Source organism: Glycine max, chromosome 8, assembly GCF_000004515.6.
Source record: "Glycine max cultivar Williams 82 chromosome 8, Glycine_max_v4.0, whole genome shotgun sequence".
Lineage (NCBI taxonomy): Eukaryota > Viridiplantae > Streptophyta > Magnoliopsida > Fabales > Fabaceae > Glycine > Glycine max.
The window spans coordinates 19,112,754-19,137,551 of record NC_038244.2 but is presented as its reverse complement, the minus strand read 5'-3'; the positions used below and the strand labels follow the sequence as shown (position 1 = coordinate 19,137,551).

The window sequence follows — 24,798 nt, the reverse complement described above, 5'->3', positions numbered from 1 at the left end:
TTTATCCTAAAATTAAGAAAATGATGCATATTAGTCCTATCATAAAACCTGTACAGAACAGTCCTATCATTAAATTTAACTTGTGAAATTATTTTATTAAATTATAATATTTAAAAATCAATTTAATAATAGATTATATTTTAAGAATCAATTTCATATAAAATTATAAAATTTATGAACTAAATTAGCAATTAAATTATGATTAATATGTCTTTTTTTTAATTTCTATCTTGAGACCAGTTTCATAACTGATCACACTTAGGGACCAAATTAAATATTTATTTATTTTTTTTAAAAAAATATTAATTTTAGGTTTTAGTTATTCAATAATGATAATTTTAGGTTTATTAGAATGTTTTCCTCTCAGAGAAAAAGTTTAATAGAATATATTTTAAATAATAATAGTCAGTACAGTAAAAATATAAATAAATAATATTTTGATTCTATCATTTTATTTTGTTGAGTACATATTATACAAATTAATATTCAGTTTGTAAAAAAAACAAGAACTTTGACTCGTTTTTAAATGTTATATTTTAAACTGAATATTAATTGTGAATTTTTAGAACTACTTAATTTTGACTCAATTACAACATTTATAATAATTAAATAAAACTGAAAATCACGTCAAAAAAATAAAACTAATAATTAATAATATACCACATTATAATTAAAATCATGACAATATATTATACAAATTAATTATTATAAATATAATATTACTAACTTTTTGTATTAAATTGTGAATTTAGCGTGTGGTTATTTTATTTATGAATTTGTTTCATATGGAGACACTGTGGTTAAAGAAAAAATATGAATTTTAAAATAGATTGAAATTAGTTAATGTTATTGATGGCAATTGAAGATATTTGGTATTGCAATAAGCAATTCAATCGGAGGAATAATAGGAGTGATTAGGAATTGAAATGTGATTAATAAGTCCACAAGTCTAGACCATTAAATTTGTAGGCTAATAATATTCAGGTCAAATTAATAACCATTTTATTATGGTTTCAGATCTATGAGACCCACACAATCCTTCATAAACTTCTCCCATTAGTCTTATGGACTCAATTTGGTTAATACATCTTAGTAATACTCCATTGGAACTTCTTACGTTGAGATCATCTCCTATCATGATATACTTTAAAGCCTTTTCTTTCAGTTTAAATTCTACTTTGGCACTTGGCTTTTGCAAATAGTTAATCAATTTTTATTGCCATGTATCCAATTCCTCAACTTGGATAATGGCTAAATCTTCTATAGAATAGTCCATCATTTCTCCTTTGATTTTCTTGTATTCAAAAACATGTTATGCTAACTCATTTTTCCCATCATTCTCGTCCCTACAGGTATGTTCTATGATCACATCGACAAAACATTGCAACAAGTGCTTAGCTGATTGATAAAAATCCAATAGTTGGACAATATTACACTTATATTCCTCATGCCTAATCATCAATTGGAAATCACCATATATTCTGAAATATTGCACACCTCTTTCTATTAAAATCTTTAAACCCAAAATCAAAGCTTCATATTCAGCTTGATTATTTTAAAAACATGGGTTTATTATTCTAAAATATCTCCATACTTTGTTGTTTGGATTGATTACTACTATTCTCACCCCCAAACCATTTTGTGTCAATGATCTTTCAAAACCTAAAAACCAAGGTTGTAGGCCAACATAATTATTAGTCCACTTTAATTCATCATTAATAGGGATACAAATGTTAAGTCTGCCTGCGACCAAGTCACATTGGACTGTACCAAACAATTAAATCCCAAAAATTTTGATGTTAACAAAGTATAAATTTTATCTATTAACCTTTCATGCTTAAGCTACATATTCATAGACCTATATGAGACACAAGTAGAAAAGAATAAATTGAAAGGTTATGGACGATAGGCAAAGTACCAGTAGTTGGACGATATTGAATTAGTGTCCATTAATGAGAAGACAAGTTTTTTAGCACTTGGCTCGCAATACAAAAGCAATAGAACAATTACTCTATTCTCAAGTACTGCAAAACAATCATCATAAAGTAACATACATATGTTCAGTAAGAAACTTGTGTCATGACGCACAAAAGGGAAAATTTAAATTGTCTTGTCTTGACATTCTTAATTTCTTTTGTCTTATATTATTAATGTTTCTTTCAATTCATACGGTAAAATTCAACTTTGAGTACTAGGAAAAATTGATAGATTCTCCTTCTCTAAAGATCTGTTGCAAAAATTGTTTGTGGTCCCACTCTCTCTCTACACAGTAGCGGTCTCATGTCAAGTGTCAAAGCTATTATATAACGGCTAGCTAGGATCTCTCAACGGATCGAAGCTCTGAAGTCTATATAAAGCTTGAAGGTGTTTGTGTTAAATTTGTTGAATCATAAGAAAATAATCTGAGACAAAACAAACAAGTGTTGTAACAATGTCAGTTTACTGGACGAAGGAAACTTGAACAAATTGAGTGAATCTTAGCTTTGCTAGGTTTGAGAGTTTCATTGTATCTGAGCTTATTGTGTAAACACTCTTTGAGTGATTAAGAATATATTTTCTATCAAACATATATTGTTTGTGAAAGACAATAGTGGCTTAATGACAAAGAATACTTAGGTTTTAATCTCAAGGGGAGATTAAGTGTAGTGTCAGGAGTGACCTAGTATTCGTTGTAGCCAAAAGTGACATAGAGAATACTTAATTGTAATCGAAGAATCGATTAATGGAACTCTTCAAGGTTTGAAGGAGAACTAGATGTAACCCAAAAGTTTGGTTGAACCAATATAAAACCTTGATGTTTTCTTTATTGCTTCTATGTAACTAGTTTGTTTTTATAAGTTACTCCTGCACTACTATATCCAATTTTTGTGAATTGGTTTTCTAAGCATTAAGTGATTTCAAAACCACTTGGACGAAGCCTATCGTCCATTGATATTTGTTTGAGTAAAACTTTTAAAATTTTTTGGAAGACTAAGTTTTTATCCATCACATTATTTAACCCTTCTTCTAGTGTGTTTCAGGTACTTCAACACAAGGGTTAGGTTATGAAATCAGCAAGAACTTGTCCTTTCATTGCTCATTATGGAACATACATTAAAGAATATGCATTAAATTTAATCACTCATTTCCTTAAATATCCATGAAATCTATTAAAAAAATACCGGACAATATCAAACTTGCATAAAACCAATACCTCATTGGGCAGTAAATAGTCCTTGAGTTTTGTACACACATGAAATAAAGATAAGCATAATTTCTCAATAGGAATATATCTACATTCAACATCAAGTAATAATCGAATCAAATAATATATGGCTATTTCGATCCCATCTTCAGTATCTTGTGCTTAAAGGAATTTATACTTTTCTGCAATTGAAATGTACAATTTCAAAGGATTGCATGGTATTGGTGGAACTAATATTGCAGGTGCAACTGATACTTACTTAATTTGGTCAAAGGCTTGTTGTTGTACATCTCCCCAAATGAATTCATCTTTGTTTTTTACTTTCAACAATACTAAAAATGTCTTCATTTTTCCAGTGGAATTGGCTATGAATTGACGAAAGAAATTAACCATTGGAAAGTTTAAGTTTTGGGAAGAGATTGATCAACCTTGTTATTGCCAAGCCACGGTCCAACTTTTGTTCAATTGCATCATGATTTCCTCTCCTCTTGGCCTAAGTGTATTGATATCCTTCCATTAGAAGGTCATGCAAATTACAGTCAAAGATTGCTTCTCTAAAACCATTGAGCAACCAAGAAAGGGGATCCATTAAACAAATTTTTCCATCATTTGATAGCAAACCATTGAAGTCTCAAAAGATACACCAAGGGAAGGTAGTATGTGATGCCATAGAACAAAGAAGGTTCAAAGACTTTCTTCTTTTGTTTTTGTTAGGGTAGCCATAGAAGCTCGTTAATCTCCATGGTGGATGATCAGGGTGAAGAACCTGGACATTAATTAGAAGAAAAGTTGAGAAAATGACAGGTGAAAGGATTTTTCCAGAGCGGTGCCAAACCACCACTACTTCCATTGACATCCATTGAGAACAAGAATCAAGTCATGATGAAATTTTATTTCTTCTATACATATAGTGTGAGCAAGTGTTTGGCACAATCCACATGATATAACAAGACAATATCCCATAAGATAAGAAATATGCTCGGGTCGCCTAAACCCTCATAGTTCCAACTGGGTAGAGTCATTATCCCTGGAAGGCCTAACTGGGTAGGTCAATTAATTCAATGCTACTAGCCAAATTTCAAGTAAAAGTGAGTTATTAAGAAACATAGAGAAAAAGAATCTTCATCTACTTCATAAAACTCAAGGCATGAAGAAAAAAAATGAAGCACATAAATGCCTAGACTAAAAATAATCAAAACAAATGTCTCATCTACAAAAATGTATTAGGCATTGTAAAATTATCAAACCAAAAACTAAATTAGGGGCTTCATGCTTTTTAAGTTTTGTTCTAACACCAACTAAACATAGTGAGAAATCAATGTGTTCTTCAAGGTTTGGAACAAAGGATATTTGAGCCCTAGATCATTCCCATCAAGGTTAAGGTTCTCCATCCGAAAGGAAGGTCAAGGATTAGGAGTGGTTAAGGGAGAAAGCAGGTAAGATACATTTGGTTTAGGATCAAGTGCTTACGAAGAACCGTATCTTTAGTATAAGGCTCTATGGGTATGAAATCTCAATATCTATAGGTAATTTCCAATACAATAATATGCTCCACGAAAAGATGCTAGAAATGCATAAACATTGGTTCAACTGCATAAGTATGTTATGGTATGAATTACCCACCTTATGTTCGAAATGGATTATTGATTTAAGACTAAGCTGTTGATAAATATTGTCTCGGGTGTACTTTTAATGGAATGAGGTGTAAGGCCTTTAGAATTTGGTTAACACTTTGATGAGGTTGAGTTCATGAAAAAAAAGGAGGTACATGTAAAAGGTACTTCCACACTCAAGTTAATAACAATTTCATAAAGTAACTATGTATATTAAATATTTACCTGATTAAGTGACATTGGTGTTATATATAGTGGATAGAGATGAGCTTAATTCTGAAAGAGAGTCCAAGGCTTCTCATGGACAATAATACCTGGCTTGGTGTAGCAACAGAACAAGTATACTTCAAGATGTGATATGACCCACACTGTTCGTGAGTGCATGTTAAGATTCTTGTTCTTGGTGTTGACCTGGTTAACACTTGCAATTTTTTTTATTTTCTTGTTGTTAACACTTGTGATTTTAGACTAATAGGCAAAGATTAGTCATCATATAGATTGAGTCTAAGCCCAGCACATAACATGAACAAATACATGTATAATTGATTTTTAAAACATTTCCTATAATTGTTGAAAGTGTTTAGAATCGAAATGTAACTTAAAGAAAGCTACTTGTTTATTGTAAGGGCAAATTAAAATGAAACGAAGTAAAATTATATTATATAGGCTAAATTATAAAAATCACAAAACACGGCTAGACATGCTATTTCTAGTGACTAGGATCCAAGTATGTTTTGCTATGTAGGACTGGACCCCACTACACCATAGGTGATTCCCTAAGTTTTTCATGTAGTTCTTAGCCAATTCAAAGTCCAAACCTAGCGAGCATGTGATTGGGGTGTGGTCATCCCCAATTGTTGGCTGTTGCTAGATGCACCCAGCAATATTGCTGGTGCACCCAACATTTAAGGGAAAAAGAATGAAATACCCTTGATCTGTAAGTTTTTTAAGTTGATCCGTAAAAGGCTTATGGATCAACTTGATCCTTATGCTTTTCATCATACAGATCAATTTGATTCGTATTAATCTTACGGATCAACTTGATCCGTACGATTTACGGATCACTCTCACGCACACCCAACACAAATGCAAAAAAAGCGCAGGGACATTTTTTATATTTTAAAAAAATGTTGGGTGCACCTAACATCAGCCCCAATTATTTCTCCATTTGGGCAAGTTATAAGAGGCAACAAGTTCACCTTTTCAGCCTTGTGGAAACTTGTGTCATGCCCAATACCAAACTCAGCCCAAAGCATGCAATTGGCCCATTACATAGGTTTCTTGTGGTGGCTAGTGAAAGGGTCGATCAATAAAAAGAAAAAAATTGAGCTTGTTTACTAAACAAACTTGTGCACATCTTTTTTCAATCCATGCCTATTTTATTCATGGGTTATTCTTTTCAAAATATTTAAGGTCTTCCTCTAAATATTGTCAGAGTCATGAAAGTGGAGCGCAATAGCAAGTTCTTTATGGGATTTGAAAGAGCCGAAAGAAAAATTGACGTACATATTTGTATGTATGACTCCGTTGAATCTTAAACACAGCTCATAGATTGTAGAAGTTTTAAACTAGCAGATATTGCGTCCGTACTTATTTATTGCGTGTTATGATTTATGAAAAGTAGTTTGGTTTGTTATTTATGTATTTATTCATCTTAATATATAGTGTGGTTCGTACAAACTTGGCATAGCCTACTTTATTTTATTTTCATGATACATAGCCTACTTTATTGTTTATATATCATGTTGCACGCACGCAAGCAACCAATTCACATTTAACTCTTGGTTGCATTTTGTAATAAAGCTCACAAAAGGGTTCAAAACATGCTTTTGAACATCACAGAAAAAGAGCCAACAAACTTTTTCTGGTCCAAGTGTAGCTTCGGTAAAAGAAATTTTTTGTAATGGAACTCAATAAAGTCACTGAATCATTTATTAGGTGCTAAAAAGAGCTTATTTTCTTTACAATGCTTTAATAGTCAAATTTAATCCTCTAGAAAGCATGTCAATAAATGAGTGTTAAGTGTCTTATAGCACCAATATTCAAAGTATATGGTGTGAGAGATACCAAACTCCGGATCTTGTTGAGATTTTCATACAAGTTTGCAACTTGTTAATAAAGGAATAGAATTTGTATAAAAAAAATATGATAAACTGAAAGCAAGATCACATGAAAATTTACATTAGAGTAAAATAAAAAAGGCCAGGTACATGACAACAAACATTTCTCTCTCTCTTTTTTTGAAAAAAAAAATACAGTTTTGTGACTTGTAAACATCACTCAGCAATCAATTTAATGTAGCACTCAGGTGTTTGAAAATTACAAGGTTTCAAGTAACGTATAAGATGATATGCCAAGTTTTGATGACCCATATCATCCACGGTAAGAAAGATTAGCAATCTTGTAGTAAGGTGCATTTTCTTCTAAAAGCAGTGTTTAAGGTATATATCACAGCCAACCACAACAAATGTAATTGGAAGAGGGCAATCGTCCTGTTTGGCGAATGTATTCTGTTTGAGCCGCAGTTCTTTCTGCTTCTCGATTTTTTCTAGCTTCAGCTGCTGCACATTTTTCTTCCAATCTTTGCCTCGCCATAGCAATCTTTTTTACCATTTTTGCATGTGTCTGGGCTCTCATTTGCTCAACTTTGGCCTAAAATGCATTTAGTTTCAATCAAAGGTAAAATATTAGTAAAGACTTTAGCTAAAGTATTTCTAAGGCCAGATTGCAATTAGATAATGATCAAGCATTTCATGCACTATATTCAAGTAGTTATAATAATCATAACAAAATTTATCATGCCTCTCTCTCTCCTTCCCTCTACATATACTTGGTTTAAAATCCTCTGTAAATTGTAATCTCTTCAAACTATATTTAGGTTTCAACTTTTAAGCATGCAGTAACTTTGTTTCCAATGAATATAGGTATGTGAACAAATAACTACCTCAATTCTTCCCATTTCTGCTTCTAATTTTGCCTTTTGCTGACTTTCCCATGCTTGGATTTTGATTTCCTCTCGCTTAAATCTGCAAAATGTCATAAATTATAATCACATTAGAAAGGATGAACAAATTACACGGTTCGATTATTATTTTTCATAAAACATGATTTACATTAGTCTTATAGATATGTGAGTAAAAATAAAACCTTGCAGTATGTTTAGATTTCTCAGCTTCCTCCCACAGAGCCGCACGTTTTTCAAATTCAATTCTCTCCTGTTCTAGCACACTCACGTCCCGGGGAGAAGATTTGTTCTTTTCCTGTTCATCTTTGCTTGCCCATGCAGCAATATTCATCTTACCAAGCTGCACCCCAAGGGCTGCAATCTCTCTCCTTGTCTTGATCTTCATTTCTTCTTCAGACAAATGCCTTTTGCCATTTTCAACTGGAAACTGGGAATCCTCATTGGTCGTGTTGTCCAAAGGTGTCGGAGCAGGTGCACCTCTCCTAGGAGTCGACGGCATTGAGGAAACAGGGCTTCGTAGTGGTGTCGCAGACCCAACAGGTGTAGCAGTCCGCGAAGGTTCTTGACTTGGCACAGGGGTCATTTCAGTTCCCATGTCTCTCATGGCAACAGATCTTATCCCAGGCATCACTGTATCATGAAAAACAAGTTAATCTTACTGTCTACACTCTGAGTATGTCACCTACGGAAAGAATCCGGCTTATAATAAGAACATGCACCAGGAAATTCAAATTGCACTTTTTATGTTTCAGTGGTTTCACTCAAAATCTCAGATCATCCATCTACTAAATTAGGCAATATATTTTCTATGGAAATTAATCTTTGTATATACTCTAGAGCATGGGAAACACATCCATATGAATAAAAATTCCCTTAGATCAGTGGCAGCCACACTGACCCAATGAGTTGGGGGACACGGGTGGTGTCTGACCTAGGGCAAAATAATAAACACATCCACACTCCAGCGCCCAGATAAACAGGTGTGTATATATAAACTTTCAGCTAGCCATAATTGGCTCATATTCTCATTCTCCAGTTATGCAATGAGGTTGCCTTAAATTAGCACGAATAATAATTATGCAAATGATTTGTATACTTTTTAATCTTCCAAAAAGAGGATATAAGAAAACCTATATCATCAATACTGGGGGTCGAATAACATACCTGACTGATCATCTGTACTTCTTGAGCAAGATAAACCCAATTCATTGACATCCTTTAGATCTTTGCTTTGGGGAAGAGACTCCACAACTGGATTTCTTCCGTGTGCTTGACCTGAAACCGAATGAGCATCGGAAGGAACAAAAGAGAATTTCTCAAATCCCATATATGATGTAGTCTGACAGATATCGACTCGCTTTGTTTCTGTGGCCTTGCCTATTGGGAGTTTATGATCATAATTACCAGACTCTGGTGCAACCCTGCCCATATTTGTTGGCATGCGATTTGCTTGGTTATGTGCAGTATTCTTTTTCGAGTGATTAGCCTGTATGTTTTGCCTATTCATTATCCATTTCTCGGCATCGTTCCACTTAGAAGGAATAGGTCTGAATAGGGATCTAGTGGCAGGATTGTTCCCTGGTCTCTCCCCTTTATCAAACTCAAAACTGGACGAGCTAGCATTGCTGTCATAATCAAGATTTTCATCTTCTATTGCTCTCACCGCATGAATTGCGCTTGAATTTCCCGTGTCAACCTTCTGAAAATGCTGCATCTTTACACGCCCCGTGTTGCTGTTTTCCTTAGCCATTGTCTCCTTTGCTTCATAGGAAATCTGGCCATTTTGTCTCCGGTCCAGCACAGCATCACTCGACGGCTTTAATGACAGAACATCCAAGCTTGGAGATGTAACTGAGAAGAACAAGTTTCCAATTAGTCAATATATGAAGCTTTATATTCAATAGAAAAATTAATAAATACTGACTAACATATTAAAAAATGTACATACAAAAATTGTTAAATTGCAATTGAAATTGCAGACCTTCATCATCAAGGTTGTCATTTTTTGAGCCAAGTAAGCTATTCACAAATTCAGCATCCTCAATCCTTGAAGGGGAGGTTCTGGATGAGTTACTGTTGGATCCATCTTTCTTCCTATGATGGAGAGGTCCTAATAACTTCATCCTCAGTTTACTGGGGGAAATTATTCCAGCCTGCAGAAAAAATGGCATACTTTTCCTCATCAACAAAATTCTAGAAGAACTCAATTAGCAAATTTCTAACTGAATCCATATCGCAGCACACTTCATAAACAATTATACCCAATAAATGACCACTTTCTTCTTTTCCACCAAAAGGCCCACCCCACCGTTTCAACCCACACCCTTTATTTACTCAGGAGAAAAACAAGCGCAAATCAATTCTACCCTTCTTTTTTTTTCTTTCAATTTTCAGCCTTTTTCCCCCTCTCTTCCTCACCCACCCACCCAAAAAATAATAATGGCAAGCCCCATCCTTCCATTCATTACAAAAGTAGAAAAAGCAAAAGCATGCTTTTTGAAACCATGTTAAAAATTCACTTGGAGGGAATCAATGAAACCAAGCCCACAAAAAATAAAAAACAGAAGGGGGAGTGACCAAGTGTAATCGGAACTCCAAGAACAGAAACCTTTGAATCATATGGACCATTTTTCCACCAACCCAGTTTAAGAAACAAAATAAAGATTTAATTTTGATGAAAAAAACAACAACTATGAGGTTGAATGGAAGAGATGGCAGCAGTGCGGCTAAATGCCAAACCTGAACTTTCTCTATCCTCTCGTACTCCATTAGATCTCTGACTGTCTAAGTTGGAAAGTAGTTCATGCAGAAGTGGAAGGGGAAAAAGTTGAATCTTGCAGCTTGGCTTGGAAGTAGTAGTTATGAGTGGTGAGTTGTGATTGTGAATGAGAGAGTGAGATTATGAATGAATGAATGAATGTTGATGCAGCAAGAGCAGGTGTTTGCTTGCTCAAGAAAGTGTTCAAGTTGGGTTCCTCTGCAGTAACGGAGATGCTGTATCTATCTATCACAATGGCCCCTCCTGCTACAAATTCAATTCGCATTTAAATAATCTTTTATGAATTTTATTTTTTTTGGTACACACCTCGTCTATTTTTACAGGAGTCCATCATTGTAGTCATGGGTTGTAAGTTTATTTTAGAAATTAAATATAGAAGTCACATATATTCTTTTTTTATATAATTATTTTAAAAATCATATTAATAATAAATTATAACTAAACAATAATATCAAAATATTATACCTTAATACATAACATTAAACTCTGTCTTTTCTAGAAAGATAATTTTGTTTGTGTAAGATAATTATATTTCAATTAAATTTTAAAGATTTAATGATATATTAAATTTTAATTTAAAATTTTAAATAATCTAATGTCATTTGTTTATTATTTTTAATTTTAATCCAATAATTATTATCGATTATTCTTACATAAGATAACGTATCCATGTCTCGTGCGCGCATATATATATATATATATAAAATAACCAATAAAATTTATTAGATAATGATTAAAATAATAGATGGTCAAAATTAAAATATATAAAAATTAAAATTAAAATCTAATATATTATTTAAATCTAAAAAAAAATTCATCAAACAAACTACATCATAAAATATTTTAATTATCATTAATACATAGTATTATTATTGTAATTATCATTATCATCACTATTTCCCTTGTCACAATGATCGTTAACGTCCCTATTCTATTGGTGGCAACAAAGGTCAGATGACTACAATGGTGGCAGCTAAGGATTTTTTTTAGTAAATACACTTTTTTTTTTTTCTCAATCTACCCTACTTTGTAATTTAATTCTCAATATACATTACTTGAAATTTTCTATTTCCTTTTTATTTTTTTTAATTTAAAATATTATAAAATATAAAAATTATATTATATAATTTTTTAATTGATTTTAAAATTACTTATTTATTAAATTAAATTTTATAATTTTTTTATTTTTATTTTTTTAAAAATAATATTATTAAATATAATTATTTTTGTTTTATTATTTAATTTACTTAACATATTTTTGCTGAAAAATATCAGTGAAGTAAAGCCGTAGATGCGGACATAGTAGCTAACTAATTATTCCGATAATCTCGGCTCCGAATATCTTATATTAGTAACAACTTTTAAAAGAAAAATACAATAAAGACAACGTGGTTTCAATTGAATTACTCGAGGCGGAGCTAACAATTGTTCGGATACTTTTGATTGGATAGAAAATATTACCTTGTACGAGAAAAAAATATACATCAATGTAAAATTTTATACAAAACCATTTAATTATAATTTATTATATATAATAATTTTATTAAATTTAAAAATAAATATTTTAAATTAATTTAAATAATAATTTGTGATTAAATAATAATATAAAATTACTTTATATACCATAAGTGCATAACCAATAAATTTATTATTTTAAGAATTCCAACTTTTTATGTATACATTAAAAAACACACTCTCTTCAACATTCAATTAACTAATTAATCAAGAGGAAAAAATTAGTTAATGTAATTTAGAATATTAAATATATTTTAAATTGGTATTTTAAAAAAATTATGCATGAGAATAAACTATCAAACAATAATAAATTGTACACTTCTATAATACTTTTAATTACTAATGTACCAATTAAATATTTATCATACCAATAAATCTTTGGTTTAAGTGGTAGTTGACTTTTTCCTTTTAAGTAAAATCTTATATTTAAGTTTTATTGATAAAAAAATATAATTAAAAAAAAAGAGTCTCAAAAAAGTAATAAACCAAATTATTAGACAAAAATTAATTCTCATCAAAGTCAATAAATATTTTATATCAATAATATTGTCATCCAAAAATACTTATGAGTACTAATATACCAATTATGTCCTTTTTCCCTACTCATAAAACCTTTTTTCATAATTTTATTTATGTATTTTTATAAGATTATTTTCTAATTTTTAAATATATTAATTATTTTTCCTAGATATCTCTACTTAAAATTTCTCTCTACAAGTATTAATAAAAAATAATTAAGTGAATAAAAATATATGAAAATTTTATTTTAAAATGATGTTACAAATAGTCAATAAAATTAATGTGATTAACTAAATTAATTATTTTTTAAGGTACATAAATTAGTTTAAAAAATCATCATGTTATTACTTTGTGAAATGTCAAGAACAAATAGTCTAACACATTTTTTTCATTGTTAATATATTATTAAAAGTGACAAAATATTACAAATCCCACATCATTTTGAATGACTTTCTCTCTAATTTTATAGATTTTAATACATTTTAATTAATAAAAAATATTTACAGAAAAATATGTTAGAGAGTGTCAGTAATATTCATCGGTAATATTCATCTTCATAAACAAATAATTCTTTTGGTCTTGAATATAAAAAAAACATCATTTTTTTTAAATTTTAAATATAAAAAATTTAATTAATTTCATCTTATTTAATATAATTATTTTTAAAATACTTTTTATTTAATTAATATGCCAGTTTTAATATTTTTTTTCTTATCATTGATATCAAATTTCAATAAATAACATTTTATTTAAAAACAATATAATTAAATATAATCAACAATTTTTTAAAATTAATGCGTGATTTTATTTTTCATTCTTATATTTAAGAACAATAGATGACAAGGAAGGCATGAATATATTCCTTGGTGGGTCAAAGATACTTCTGGGAACACATCCACGAAAGCAGGCTCATAGTTATAGATTTTAATTTATTTGACAGAGGAATTAAATTAATTAGGGCGTCAGAAGACAGAAGCCCAAAGATCAGAGTTCGGAATTCTATAATGTGACTTCTCCTTTCACTCTGCCCACACCATTTTAATTTAGAAATTTTTTTAGTGCTAGTACTTATCAAACAATACAAAATAGTTATTTAGTATTTCTATAAGAATTAAATAAAAGATTTAAAAATTTCATATATTTTTAAGAAATTATTTTTTTCCCAAGTTAAAAACCATTTTTTAATTTATTAGGTCGAAGATTAATGATACTCATAATACATAAAAATGACTGATCTAAATAATTTTTACATATGGTGATAATTAATTTAAAACTTTTTTACATTAACTTTTTTATAAAATATCCTTAATTATAAGTTATCTTTTGCTTTCAATAAATAATAAGTAGAATATATTAATATTTTAAACTCTTTAAAGTTTAACTTTGTTTTGTAAAAAGAGTATTTAAAAAAATTGATTTGATTTGATTTTCCTCTTCTTTCTTTTTATTTTGAATATTCCCTTCTCCCCTTCATCAATGCTCACGTATTAGGCATAAAACTTGATTTTCAAATGCATTTACTTATTAACATTCTAAAATAATTAAGGATCTTGAGTAACAAAATCTTGTTTCAACACTTTCACAACGCTATTTGAAAAATTATTTTATAAAATAAGCATGGAACACATGAATTAGTTAGCACAAAGATTATTTAACCAATTGTCTCAATCTTAAGTCCTTAAAATGTAACTATAAAATGATCTCTAACATAATATATATATATATATATTTTTTTTTTTTTTTTTTTATATATATATATATATATATATATAACTCTTTCTAATAAAACACTTCAATATAATATTATATATCTTGCATCTGTTTCACTTGATCGAAACTACTGTCAACTGAATCAAAAGTTTAGACTGCAACTTATGATGTTCATAACTTGATCCACAGATTCTTACTCAGAAGTTTCTCACGTAAACTTCATGATCAATAATTAATACTCTGCACTCAAATAGCATAGTACTATGCCATTCAATATAGGCCAATATTGTTTAGTTTAGTACATTAACAAACTTTTTTGTTACATCTTTATTAAAACTAATCTCTTCTTGATACTACTTGAAAGCTAGGTCTTTTGAGCCTACCAAACACTTTCTAAACAACCTTCTAAGCAACTCAATTCTTAACTTAAGAATAAACACAAAAGGGCTTTTAGTTTTGTAAAGCTTGCAATTCAACGTCTCATGTTGCGATTAAAATATTTTCTTTATTGATTTTTTATGCATTTTTCTTTATTGATTTTGTTGTGTCATGAATGTGACCTGCAGGTTACAACTCTATGGATGATTGATTCAATCTAAAATAGGCTAGTTTCCATTTAATTCAGAATTTTCTCGCAAGTTGGTGTGTATTTTTAGGAGATTCTCCTTTTTCTTTGAAGATTAAAAAACCAGTAGACAGATGATATCACAATCATAAAAAAAGTTCAATATCAATAAATGATAAAAACATGTGAATTAAAAGTGGTTGAAAGAGATTTTATCCAGTTGATACATACGCTATAATCAAAAGTCATACAATTTTATTTTCATAATCAAAGCAGCATTGCAAATAGCCAAATAGCAAAGAGCATAATATTTTATGAGTGGGTGAAACATACTGAAAGACATTATTTATGCAACTTATATCCCTTCTCGATCATATAGTCATACTCAATTAGTTGATATCTTCTTCAAGACCATAGACAAATTTGATATAGATAGATACTGGAAAATTTGATAGATTAAAATATAAACAATTTTCTTTACATTTGTTTTTTAAATTATAAGCTTTTTGATGCAACAAACTAAGAAAGTTAGAAAAAGAGTAATGGTGGAAGTTGGAGTAATTTGTACACGATCTTATATTCAAATTTATTATCTTAAAAATGTATTGAAGTATTAAACATACTTCAATGGAGGGGAAAAAAGAAGAAGACAAAACTCATCTTGTTATCAAGTCTAAATAAATAACTTAAAAAGGACGGATGGTAAAATAATAAAATAAAAAAATTAAAATTTTAAATGAATATAAAGAACCATAAGTATAATTATTATACCATTCAAAAATGTTGTTGAGATCTTATTTCAGATTGCCCACAAGCCGTAACTTCCTTTGACTAATTTGAAAGTGCAAATGAGCTACACTTAGTAGTCAACTAAGGAAGAGAAGTAGATATAAGTCATTTTATGTCGTACATGCACGATCCAAATCAGTTTTAGCTATCATTTTACAAATACTCTATCTATATTTTTAAGGTTCTGATAACATTTGATTAAGAAAATACTGATTGATAAGGTGAAGAGTATTAATAATATTAACTACTTTTTTCACAATTTATTGATTAGAAAAACTGATTAACCCTCTTTTCCCCCCCTTAATAATCCCTCACTTCTATTCTTCGGCTCATTAATTAAGATGCCATGCATTTAGAAACGTAGCTAGGAGACCGTTGCCAATGAATAATTGAATAGTAATTAGGTACTCCTCATTCTTTTAATTAACTCTATTTGCAAATATATTAACTTCCCGTATCGGTCTAAGAAAACATTATTTTAAAGGCGGTCTAAGAAAACATAATTAACATTATCCAAGATCTAAATAAAATTTTTAAAGCTCAAAACCCTATGGGAAAAGTAGGGAGGTTATACTACACTTTTTGTTTGCTTTTCATTAAGGTATATGGTTCTATAAAATGCTTCTATTTAAGTAACGTTACACTTTTATATTGTTTACTCCTATTAGGAGCTCAAGAAACATTATTTTATTAGTGTTAATTTCATCAATTCATTAACCAAAAGTTAATTTCATCAATTTCACATTTCACATGGTGTGTTCTCATTTTGTGTGGGGCCCATTCTCTTTTGAAGATTTTGGGTATGATGTGTACTATGGTTTATGCCCTTCAAAGGGGCTTTGACCAATTTGTCTTATATATTTTGCATTCGTTTTGGTATGTGAACTCATTGATTCGCCTACATGTTTGACCACCTTCAAATTCCACATTTGAATTCAGGTACAGATCGAAAACGATTCCATAGTCCATACTAAATGTTTTATTTCATACTTTTATAGCATAAGTATGTCTTCGTAAAGTTTTGTAAGCTAATACACTTCACCTCTGTATTGACTTTTTTAAACCGAAGAAAATACACCGATGAAAAAGATGATAGATTTTTCAAAACTAGAGAAACATGCAGAGAAGCAAATAATAAATGTAGAAAAATAAGCCACAATGAAAAACAAAACAACCGACATGATGTGTCATAATTAGCAAATAAGTTTGTCCTTGATTAGTAATTCAATCTTTAGATTCATGCATTGAAAATGCATTTGTTGTAAGATTCATTAAATGAATTTTAGAAATTAAAGGAATTAGTTTTTAAGAGAGATAACAAAATGGACTCAGTTAATTGGATAAACCCAAATATGTCTTAATATAGGTTTCTTAATTGGATCCAATTATGACTTAATAAAGGTTAAGCCACAAAAAATCTATTAAAAGCCCACAAAAATAGATTTTTTACGAAGTTAAATTTTATTTTTTAGGCTCAAATTAAATTTGAACCTTTTTACCCGACCCATTATAACATATGACTCGCGTAGAACTTAATTGTATCGAGTTGAATAACTTTTTTACCACCTATAAGCTTTAATTATATCATGGATTTGAAAAAGAAGAATAAAATAAAATCAATGAAGATCAAGACACTAAAATTTTATGTGATTTACTCAATGTGCCACATCATGGTACTTCCATAATATTCACTATAATTACATGATAATATATAAAGATTGAGGCCAACAAAAACCTCAACTTTTTTCGGTGATAAAAGAAGAAATCTTATTTTTTATATATTTTTTAAAAAAATGACGCTAATGATTTTTTCCTCTCTTACTAAGTTAATTTATTTTTTTCTTAGGTTAGAGATCACGATGTCCTCAATCAACTGGATTAGAAATTAATCTCACTTGTAGTGTGTGATTATTGTTGATCCAAAGAAATTTTACACATGATAAGAATAAAAAATTCTCTCATTAAATAAATTATCTTCACTCATGTGAATACAATAGAATCTTATACAACCACATTAATTTTTTGAGTTTAAGTCAATTCATTCAAATAAAATATTCCTTTAAAACTTCATTTCTCAAGTTGGAAAGATCAAATCTTGTTTCTTAAAACAAGATTTGAATGTAAACCACGTTTGGTAATATGGACTCTTATTCCTTGTAAATTTTCAGGCCTAACATATTTGCGAATTTTCAATGTTGATATAACAGAAGTCCTTTGAACTTTGAAGTGAAGGTATACTAATTATAACAATTAAAATTGTAAATTTAATTGCAAAATATTATCCAAAGGTAAAGGTCTATAAATTTGAAAAATAAATCTAATGAATATATTATCACATATAGCATAAAGGATCCTTTTAGTACCAGACTTTCAGTTGTCTTTCTAATTGAAGAACACTTCGCTTACAAGTTACATCCAACTACGAACATTAAAACAGGTACAATTTCCTTTAAGAAGCTAGGAAAAACAAAGATGTTAACCTATTTTATTGTTTTCGTTGTTTTTTTTCCTTGGCCCAAGTTCTTTTTTAGCTTGACATGAGACTCTAGTCAGAGACTGTTTTGACTAAATTTTGTAAAATTAAATTTACTCACATGATCTATAACAATTTATGTTTTAAAAACATACATTAATCGGATAAATTTGGATTTGGAAACAAAATCAACTTAATTTAATACATTCCACCATGACATCAAGCAACACTTATATTCCAAACTAAGTGACAAAAGCTACAGTGATATTTATTTAATCTTCATTGACAACTCTCTATCTTAGAGATAAAAGCAAACACTACATTAACAGACTTTTTAATGGCTTTATGAGGACAATGACCAATGATAGTATGAAAGCAACAATTAAACAAGGGAGGTAATGAGCAGAAAAAACACGAGTGGGTGGGAATCTACTGATAGTTTTATTTGTGTGGTCGCCATTCCAACATGCAGATAGAAATGGTTCCACTTCCAGCTCCTAGTCAAAACAAAAGAACCCTTTCCCTTTTAGTTATAGGGTCGCATTATCCCATCTTTATTAATGCTAAACTAAATCATTTATCTTATTTATTAACTATTTATTTAATTGCTTTAGAAACTAATTTAATTAGTTATTTTTTTAAGGATAAGCACTTTTAAAGCATTTGACAATCAGTTAAAAAAATGTTTTTTTTGATATATTAAATACTTTATTTTTTATTTAATATTTAATATTTTCAATTTGTTTAACAAGTTTCTTTAATTTTAATTTTTATGGCATTTATTAAAAATACCAAAATGCTTACAAGTAGGTTGGAATCTCCAGTACTCAGTATTCAGCTTGGACTGTACTTGCTTTGGAGAGAATTATTGAGTATCTTTCCAAATACTGTGTATCGATCTTATCGTGAAGCAATGCAAATTTGTCAGCACTATCATATAACCAATGGTAAGTCGTTTTCTCACATTAGATTCAGGCACATGGTCTGGGCATTTGCGTTGTTAGTTTGCAATAAAACGTACCAAAGCTATTGTTTTTTTTTTTTTTCTTTCTTTCTATTTTCTAGGTTAATTTATAATTACTAAGTATATTTTTGATTTCTCCAATCTCCATGGCATTATTTTAATGGCACAGTTTATTGTTAACTATTACAATACATGCTTTAATATACCTTATTTTTAAAAATCTAATGGAAAATACAATACATGCTTTAATATACCTTTCTTCTAATACACAATCTATTGGTTAAAAATTGTTAACTATTACAATATTTTTTTGACTGCTATTACAGATTATAAACGAGACTCTTTTTTTTTTTAAAAAAAAAAGAGTTATAAATGAGACTGGTTAATTATGAAGTTTTTTTTTTTTTGCTGAATTCATTAATTAAGAAGTAATATCTACAAATTTGTGTGATGTCTAATAAATTTAAGTCAATAATAGCAAGTATGTTCAAAATAGATTGTTAGAAAATACATTTCTTTACATTTAATTGTAGCAATACTTAATAATACCAATTTATCTAATTTTTTTTATTCTAATTGTTATCTAATTGAAAAGTTAAACACAAATCTAATAAATAAAATTAAATTAAATTTAATATAAAATTACACCTTCATAAACTATGATAATATTAAATGTCTTAATTTATTTATTAATAAAGTCTATATAAGATGTTAACCTCGGGTCTAGTTGAGTGAATCAGTTCAGAGTTTCATATCTCACAAGTTGTAAGTTTAAGCTTTCATTTGTATCTTTGAGATCATGTATATGTAAGTATATATATATATACTATTTTTATAAGCACTCGAACCTAAAGATTTTTAATTTTTCTTGTCTTGAACTAATGCGTTATCCTGTTCTTACTGAAGAAAAAGGTCTTTTAAGACTCTCAATTCAAAGATATGAGATTGAATCTCAATTTGAGGAAATTGTGTGTTTGTTTGGAACAGAGGGGGGATTAACCTATATTTTCTATTTTAAACTTGAAATGAGATGAAATAATAATAATTATGTACCTTTCATTCACTCTATATTTAATTTAACAATACACACAATTCAAATGTAAAAAATGGGCCTCGAACTCATTTCCAATCTTTTTCTTCTTCTTCTTCTTAAGTGATGCATGTAAAGACTTATAATATTATAATTCACATTGTTATATGACATTTAAATACGTATTTTTCTTTCAAGTCAATTCAATTCAACCAGCTTTTATTTGGCAAAAAATTTAAAGAAAGTTACTTCAGGACACTAATGTACCATGTCTCCCTCAATCTTCTATGCTTGTAATCGTAGGATCTAATATGGTAATTTGGCTTTCATATATAACCTTTTGATATGTAGTACAAAATATTTTATTGTTCCTTTCAACTTTTCCTTGGGATGGAATTCGATCTTCATGAACGAAGTCATTGTTATAGCTTGGAATTATGAATATTAAGTGAAGGAAATAAATGAAGATTATACACCACACCATCCAGTATGCAGTGTGGATAAACTGGTGCGAGAATGTTTCAATTCAAATAATTATTTTGAATTTGAATCTCATTTAAATAGTTACGTTAAATATTAAAACGGAAAAGTTTTAGTCCATAATTGTGCTGCACTCTATCCAATTTAAATAGTATTTTTTCCTATATGTGATCTATTAAAAAAATGAAAATTGTACTGCATCATCATCTGGTGGTTAGAAACTACATTTGTGGGTGATTATAAGTTGCTTTATTGTGTATTTGTGTAACTTTTGTATCAGAACTTGACTTTGATTAACTTTCATAGATGCATTTGAGCTTAACAAAGATAGACATATAGTGAATTGGACTCAGACCCAAACCGTCACAAATGTCATGCAGACGAGTCATTGTTATAGTATACTAACAAACAGTCAGGCATAATGAAGTATTGCACGATTGAATGAGATAGCGTCCTAAGTGGATTGAATTACAAGTGTGAGGAATAATCTCACACGAATAAAAGTATAAAAGTTAAATACGATATAAATAAAAAAAATTCATAAATTTAAACCTCAAGATTTTAGGTTAAAATATAATATTAAATTTTCTTATATGATTTTAAATGATATTTAACTTTTAACATATTCAGTTATCATAATTAATTAAGTTAGTGTCAACAATGCATAAATAACATCTAAAAAACCAAAGAAGTAATTTTAATAAACTATCAGTGTAAATTTCCATACACTATAAACTGATTAGAATAAATTTTACAAATAACTATTAAAATAATTGTTATAAAAATAATAATTTTACCATATATAACATTCCATAATTGAACGGAAGTATTTGTACATTGAATATGTTCTAATCAAATTCAAAACGAAATAGCGTACTATTTGCTGACCCAAAAGAGAAATCATACTATTTGCTTAAGTAGCTAGTGGCATATTGCTGTCAAAATTAATACCCACAAAAAGAAAGAATTCACGTGGGACCTATGCGGGAATAAAATTCGCAAGGCAGAATACTAAGTTTGTTGGGACTTGTTGGGACCCTAATGAACTTTGACTGGGAAAAAGGAATTGCAGCTTTCTGATTTTGGGACCCTTTGATAGCTAATGTTAGGTGCAGGAAAAAGCTAGCTGACTTGGAGGGTCAGTACCTTCAAAGGTTAGTACCTCCAGAGTATAAGGGAAAAGAAAGGTAAAGGGCAAATTGTATTTTCTTATGTCCTGTTTACTTATTTACATAGATATATATAGGAAATTCCAATAATAAAACTGTGTAAATTCTATCTTAAAGGAATATTCTACTAATAACATATTTTGTAATTTTGTATGCAAACACCGACTATTTTTACTATTATAGGTTTCTTTTGCAAACTATTTATTAAAAGGAGACTGTTTTCAAACTATTTATCGAGGGGGTCAGTTTTTATTTGTATTGTATTAAAGGCAGGAGTGCAATTCAACAGAGAGATGACATATGGCATTGAACTGTTGTGCCAACAACTTTGCATAATGAGTTGCTACACTTGGTCAGACTTTTGACAACATGTGTACTTGACCAACTTTGTGCAATGGGTTACTACACTTGCATTTGTCGGTGCTTCTACGTTGAATGTGACAAATTTGCTATTATCATGTGGGAATAATGTAACTGCCAATGAATCAAAAGTTCAAAGATTTGCAACAAATTTAGATGAAGATTCTGACGATGATGATTATATGACATTTAATTCATATGAAGAATGTATATTTAATCATTGATATCTTCCTCCTCATCCAACGAGTCCTCATCATCGTCAGAATCTTCATCTAAATTTGTTGCAAATCTTTGAACTTTTGATTCATTGGCGGTTATATTATTTCCACATGATAATATCGAATTTGTCACATTCAACGCAAAAGCACCGACAACTGCAAGTGTAGCAATCCATTGCGCAAAGCTGGTCAAGTACACACGCTGTCAAAAGTATGTCCAAAAGTGATTGCGCCACTGCAAGTGTAACAACCCATTGCGCAAAGCTGTTGGCACAATAGCTCAATGCCACATGTCATCTCCCCGTTGAATTGCGCCCCTGCTTTTGACGCAATGCAAATAAAAACAGACCCCCAGTAAATAGTTTGAAAACATCTCCCTTTTGATAAATAGTTTGCAAAAGGAGCCTATGGTGGTGCTTTTGCCTGCAAACACCACCAAATAGGCTTCGTGTTGATTTTGCTGATTCACTATTCCAATTCTGTCCTTATACATAGTCTGCAAGGTAAGTTGACTTAACCACCCTTCTCTTGATCTCTTCTCCCTTTTGCACTCTTGTTGCTGGTGCTTCCTTTGTTGCTGGGATTATAAGCTTGCTCGTATCAGCTAATCTTTGAAAAATCTATCAAATATTCAAATATAGGTGTGGAAAGTCGCTTTCTCATGCTTTAACTATTTCCCCCTTTGTCAAGCAATGAGAAATTTGGCTTGCTTTGCCTTTAAAGTCAATAATGGTTTACAAACTTTTGGAAGCATTTAACGATATGGCAAATCTAAAGAAAATCAAGACCAACACTACCAACTAAAAGGTGCCCTTCAAAGTGTGGTGTTTGATTATAATTCTTTAAGGAATCAAAGTAGCCATGGTTTAAAATGATTGAAAAGATCATTGTTTGCTTTGAATAATGTGTTCTAAGCTTAGAGTGTGTATCCAAAATTAGCTTTTAGTCTAAACTCAATAAAGGCTAAAATATTTTCTTTTAATTGGAGATATAGATCTTTTAACTTTATTTATCTGAAAAGAAACTTTTTTTTTTTAAAAAAAGGAATTTCAATGAAGCACAATAACGTTCAACGCATTTAATTTACCCTAAGTTCCTAATAACATTAGGGTTGCTTCTGCTGTTTACTTAGATTGAACGTATGTGTAGTGCTTCCTCTGCAAATGTTCTTTGAGGACCATGGGTCGAGATGCAACTTGTAAATCAAAGGAGAATGCTTCTTGAGCACAAATTTAAGACAACAAAAAGATGTTTCTTTAAATTTGAAGTGTATTTTTAAAATGCATATTGTTAAAAGAAAATAAAATGCAAGTAAGAGATAGAAATAAGCATATATAGTACTTATATATGATGTTTACTTTTAATAATAAAATTGGTGATTAAATGTAATAATTGTCACTTACCCAAGAAAAGCAACTACAGGAAAAGCCACAATTTTCCGTTCAAATGTGTCCCAATGTTATATATTACTCTTTAAGTGAGCCCATGCTAATCTCTAGCCCAGCAAACTATGCATAGCCCAAACGAGCATCGTGACCACACACTTGCGGGTTATTGCTTCCTGCACCTCCTTTATGACTTCTGGATTGCTAAATCCAAAAGGTAAAAAAACATTCCAGAAAGGATGCAGAAAGCAACTTGGAGATGCAGGTCCCTCTATCTTCTATCACTTTCTTATCATAATAGGAAGTGTAAGTTCTTACTGTTCCGTACTTGTTCTTTTCAAGATGAAACAAGCATTCAACTGTGGCATAATATAGTCAGTGCATATCTTTTGCACTAAGACCCTATGCAATAGTTATTGTGGACCCAAATCTAGATATAACACCCAAAAGACAAGTTGTGTTTTTCATAATTAATTTTGTAGAAACTAAGCAATTAAGATTTAGTCAAATTGAGAGTAACTGTGTTCAATTGTTCCTTTAGAAACACCATATAATCCTCACCCTTGGCCTGACTCCATCTACTATAGAAATTCAGTATTTATGCGAGCCTAATAGAAGTCAAGAACAAGAGAAAGAAAATGTTAAATGTGACAAAAACGGTGTTCACTATCAGCTTCAGAATTGATCACATATTTCCAGAAAAAAATAAAAATAAAAATAAAATCAAATTTTGCTCTCACTCTAGTATCATATCGCTTGCAAACATAAGGATCATTATTGCTTGTCTCTGCCCTTCTATTCAGAAAGAGTTAAATAAGTTAACTAGAGATAAAGATGGATTTTTTTAATATTCTAGCAAAAGTTTTAAAAAAAGGATTAGCAGTTATTTTTGGTTAAGATTTCAATACCCTTCAACTGATTTTACAAAAACACATTTACAACAATAAACTAATCTTTGCAACACATGTGCTCTCATTGGTGCATAAGTTGTCCTTGTGTGCTCTCTTCTTCATCTTCTAACATCCGATGAGGAGAATCATAGGGAAGATTCATCATATTTTCACCACTAACATAAACTAC

At 29.9% G+C, this 24,798-nt stretch overlaps 1 protein-coding gene across 1 annotated transcript; it reads right to left on the bottom strand.

Moving 5' to 3' along the window:
* Window positions 1-6,962: 6,962 nt before the first annotated feature.
* Window positions 6,963-10,777, bottom strand: LOC100790482 (SAFB-like transcription modulator). The gene is made up of 6 exons (XM_003531754.5): window positions 10,502-10,777; window positions 9,744-9,915; window positions 8,927-9,613; window positions 7,945-8,392; window positions 7,742-7,823; window positions 6,963-7,449 (listed from the first exon to the last, which is right to left on the bottom strand). The coding sequence occupies exons 1-6, from the start codon at window positions 10,529-10,531 to the stop codon at window positions 7,246-7,248; spliced, it is 1,623 nt and encodes a 540-aa protein (XP_003531802.1). The 5' UTR covers window positions 10,532-10,777; the 3' UTR covers window positions 6,963-7,245.
* Between the last annotated feature and the right edge of the window lie 14,021 nt (window positions 10,778-24,798).